The following is a 4871-nucleotide window of genomic DNA, read 5'->3' as shown; positions in this document are numbered from 1 at the left end:
CCAGTAACGATGTGGCCTCTTCTTTATATCCTTAGTTATAGCTGTTACATTCAACTAGTCTTTAGGTGGTTCTCCAGGTTGATTGTTATATAATTTAGTTGTAATCTTAATGAGGTCATGGGAGGAGACAAGCACAGCATTTACCTACTCCTCCATCTTGACTATACCTGATTTTTTTTTTTAATGATTTATCTATAGCAGTACCCTCCATTCTGGGAATCAACAGTCAGAAAACACCAATATAGACTGACAGTTCCATCACTTAACTGGGATTCATAAAGTAAATAATACACTAGAAACAGCGACTTTTGTTTTAGGTTGAGGCCTGTATATGTGAGGAACCATGTTTTGGCGTATCGAGCATTCTGAGCCTGGCTCAGCGGCATTTCCTCTCTGCCCCACCTCACCCCCACTCATCTTTGCACACAAGTGTCTGTGAGAGTTAGTGACAGTCCTAGGGTGGGAGCTGGCTCAGACCCCATGCTCGTTACCACTGGTAGCAGTAACTAATTCTGACCCAGTCTGCTTGTCAGTAAGTGGTGCAGAGGAAACATCAGACCAATGACTTGGTCAGCAGCCACATGGCTGGCTGGTGGTTTCCAGTTCCTGTCTTTGCCAGTCCTTGGAACAGAGAGATGAAAGCAGTGGGTCTCAGCCCTGACTGTTCATGAGAATCACCTAGGCCCACTGCAGAGATTCTGATTAATCTGCCCTGGGAGTGGCCTGGGAATCAGGATTTCCAAAAGCTCCCCAGAGGTTTCCAGTAGGAAGCTGAGCTGAGAACACATGGGTCCACAGTAAGTGGAACACATCAGCTTCACATGCTCTTCACATGTGAACCATGGGTCCACAGTAAGTGGAACACATCAGCTTCACAGTAAGCCTACTGGTCTTCCTTCCTGTTCTAGAGTTCAATTAGGACAGCTAAGAATGTCCTAAAGATAAGGACCATCTCCATGAACAGTGAGACTAGCCCTAAGGCCTTGCACACAGAATTAGATCTGGAGGACCAAAGGCTCATAGTCTTGAATTGTTTTCAACCCCTTCCTTCTTGTTATCTCCCATATTCAATATGCTGCAGAGAATTACTAATTCTTCCTCAACAATGTCAAGCAGACCACACTCACACTCCCCACCCATGGCCAGGTACCCACGGCCACACCCAGATGGCTGCAGCTGCCTCACCCCTCAATCTCTCTGCCTGTTGCAGTTTTTTTTTTTTTAAACACCATGTTCATTACTCTGCCCAAGAATCTTCAGAAATTTCTTTTTGCTATTATCGTGATAGCCAAACTATAAGCAGATTAACTACATGTCACTCATACCAGTTCCCCTCATACTTTAATGAGCCAGTTGATCTAGGGGTTTTGTTGAACTGCAGATTCTGATCCAGTGAGTCTGGATGAGGCCCAATATTCTGCATTTCTTAACAAGCTCCCTGGGGGTGCCAATGCTGCTGGTCCATGGACCACACTTTGAGAAGCCAGGAACCATGCTAGCTACCTTACTTTTTCCAAGTACCTCATCTGCTCCAGAGATTGGGAAATGAGAAAAGTGAGGCCCAGAGAACTAACATGATTTGCCCAAAATCATACCATAGGTTGGGGACCATCATGACTAGAACTCAGGGATCCTTGTTCTTAATCCAGAGAACCCTTCTCCATACTCAGCCATGGGAGGTGACAAGATGGAGCCACACGATCAGAAGAAGCCATCCTGGAATACAGTGAATATCTGGAGCAAAAAGAAAGGAGAGAATCTCTCAGAGAATGAAGTAGGAGTGTCAGTGAAAACCATGGGATTAGAGAATGAGTGCTGTTTCTGGCTCAGGGAGATGAAACTTTTGCAAAGGACAAAAAAGGAATCTTCATGCAGATTTTGGGGAGTAAATGCAGCCCCTGGGGATCAGAACACTGAGAGGTGCACTGTCTGAGGCCCACGGAGAATGGCCTACAGCCTCCTCCCCTCACCCTTCGATCCCAGGAGAAGTCAGTAATCCACGTATAGCCTAACCAAAAATATCTGTCTCTTTTCAGGTTTCCAGTAAGCGTCCAGCCGTGCATTGTGGCAGGAAGAACAGAGTACAGATGAAGGTGCCTCCTCTCACACACCCTGGCTTCAGTAGTGATCTGAATGGAGGGGACTGTATTTCTTTAGGAATAGTGTCCTGGAGGCTATCAGTGAGGACAGGGCCACCTTTGCTGTGGATGCTAGAGCTAGGGGCAGGATGGGGGCTTTAGCTCACTCTTGCAGTGGTGTTTCTAATAGATAAGGATAAACCTTTGAGATTATGAAATAGTCTCATCATAATGTAGTATCAGAGGATGCTCGTACTGGTAGAATAGGGGGAAATAATAATCTGTTATTTTTAGCCATTTATCAGCCACTTTCCTGCCCTATCTCCTGGTTTAGAAGCCCAAGAATGGCTGGGGCAGACCAGGAAATAGGTCAGAGCCAAAGACATGGCAGTGGAATACAAGGCATCTTAATGGCCAGTCCCAATCTCTGGGAACAAATCCTCCACCATCACCCTCATACCCAGATGACCAGTAGGCAGTGCCTGAATGAGCTGTGTCTCCAGGGAGCCACCCACCCTGCAGTGCCTAAGGACATCATAGCACCCAGAGAACAGTGATGGCTCCTAGGAGCTCTGCACTGTGGGCACCTTAGGCTTCACACTCTCACCCAGCCACTTGGGGCTCTGCAGGATTAGAGCCAGTACTCCTCATTCCCACCAGGAAAACATAGCTACTGGGGGTCTCATCTTAGTGAGCCTTCCAGCACTTCAGGCCCAGGCTCCATAATGCAGATACAGCCAAGGGTGAGCCAGCCCTCAGGAGGCCCTAGGATAAATGCCTCCTGCATCTGAGTGGTGGCAGCAAAGTTCCAAGCCAGTCATAGTTGAGGATGAAGAGTTAAGGCAGGGGAAGAGGATCAACACCTGGAAATGAACTTACTAAATAAAAGTGCTTGTCCACTGCTCCTGTTATCGCTGTCCTATAAATATGGTACCTCGCCATCCTGGAGAGAGAGCAGAGAGAAAATACAATATAATTGGCTTATTTCTCCCCTCCCTTCTCAGAACTGGGTAAAAGGATCATGCAGGAGAAGATAGATCTTCACATTTCAAAGCTAGACAAGCCCACAGAGCTCTTCTACTGCACACTCTTGTTTGCATAATTAGAAAACTGAAGCAAAGAGGAGGCCCTGGTTTGCTGATACACAACTAGATAGTGGCAAAAGTCCCCTCCTTGGGGCACTTTTCCTGACCCCCTCTATCCCATGACTCTGTTTTATTTTCTTAATCACTATAAGACATATCCTCTGTATTTGCTTATATTTTTATGGCCTGCAAACCCTCCCCACAAGACTAAAAGCTCCTTGTCAACAGGGACCAACCTGCCTGTCTTGCTCATCATTATTTCCCTAGCACAAGTCAGTACTCAAAACATGTTTTTTCAGTTGATGGATGGGAGAGTCAGAACCAAGACCTGCTCCTCAGGTTGATATTGCTCCCATGACTTCACTCTGGCTCCATAACATAGGCCCATCAGGGCAAGGTCCAGTCTCTCTGGTTCACTTCTGGCTTCCACAGTTCTATGACACATAATAAGTCCTCAGTAAAGTCTATAGAATCTGGGGAAAACCAAAGAGGGACCTTACAAGATCCTAGAAGCCTCCCCAAGAGTCCATGAGGCACACATGTAAATAAACACACACATTCTCTCAGGAGTCCTGAAGATGGCATGGAGTTGGCCATTGTCCCTCGGAAACAGTCTCAGTGTACCTGGCACACCTTAGTGCCAACAGCCTTCTAGAGCTGGTTAGAGTCTATTGACTTTAGCTCTCCTATTGAGAAGTTATCTCCTGGATCCAAATAATTTCTTGACAGAGATGTGTGGTGCAGTCCCATGCAAGGTGTGAACCCACCTCCTAGAGCTATCACTAGGGAAAAAGAGGAAATGAAGAAGAGAGAAAAACAAACAGCTGGCAACTTAGGACAGAGTATGTGCAGCAACTGGGGAGGGAGCCTCCCCTACAAAAGCCCCCTCCCAATGGAAGCTGGGCCTTTGATGTAGACACATCTTGACTTCAGCGCATCTTCTCCAAAGCTCATTGGCCTCTGCAAATGGGAGGAATGGATGAAATGCTCTGAAAAGACTCTCCAGCAATCCACCTGGGTTCAGTGAAGCCATGAAGGTCCAGAGAATCTGAGCTCACTCCAACCTAAAATGTGGAGCTTTCCACGATGTCTTCTGGAAAGCAGCCTGGCCAGTGACTCCAGCCCAGCCCCTACTAGAATTCAGTTGGCTCTGCCATTCCCTTGACAGGAAGTGATGGGGGAGGGGGACTTGGAATGGGGCTTGTTCAGCTCTTCCAAAAAGGGATTTTTAGAAAGCAGATAGAGAAACTGTGGTAGATGGGATAACTAGTCTTAATTCTTCACCCCTCATAATAGAATTATACATCCAAAGCATTGCCACAGCCTCATGTGGGCAAAGTACACTTCCTTACCCCTAAAATTTGAACTTGGCCCTATGACTTGCTTTGGTCAATGGGATGTTAGCAAACATGATGCAAGCAGAAGCTTGAAATGTGCTTGCATGGTTGGGCTTGCCTCTTGCACTCCAGTGACCCGCCATGAGAAGAACGTGCCCTGGAGAACTGCTGCCCCTTCACTTCTATCCCAAAAAATAGAGAAGACCTGAGCCTAGCCTGCAACCTGGAGCCAAGCCCAGTAGACTTGGATCCTGGAACAAATTCCCATCAAGCCCAGTTCAGATCAACTGAACCCTGGCTGACCCAAAGACCCATCATCATGAGAATAAATGCTTGTGGTCATAAGTCACTGAGACTTGAAGTGGTTTTTT

General features: G+C 46.8%; 1 protein-coding gene across 11 annotated transcripts in view; it reads left to right on the top strand.

Moving 5' to 3' along the window:
• KIF6 (kinesin family member 6) overlaps positions 1-2956 on the top strand; it is a 412344-nt gene extending 409388 nt beyond the window's left edge. For all 11 annotated transcript variants that reach the window (XM_023527554.1, XM_011354825.2, XM_023527557.1 and 8 more), the window contains one exon: positions 2037-2956. In XM_023527554.1, coding sequence (XP_023383322.1) covers positions 2037-2047 — 11 coding nt within the window. In that variant the 3' untranslated portion in view covers positions 2048-2956. The remainder of the gene's footprint in view (positions 1-2036) is intronic.
• The last annotated feature ends 1915 nt before the right edge of the window (positions 2957-4871 follow it).

Source organism: Pteropus vampyrus, unplaced genomic scaffold (assembly GCF_000151845.1).
Source record: "Pteropus vampyrus isolate Shadow unplaced genomic scaffold, Pvam_2.0 Scaffold18, whole genome shotgun sequence".
Classification (NCBI taxonomy): domain Eukaryota; kingdom Metazoa; phylum Chordata; class Mammalia; order Chiroptera; family Pteropodidae; genus Pteropus; species Pteropus vampyrus.
Note: the sequence above shows the minus strand (reverse complement) of the source record. Positions and strands in the feature narration are given on the sequence as shown.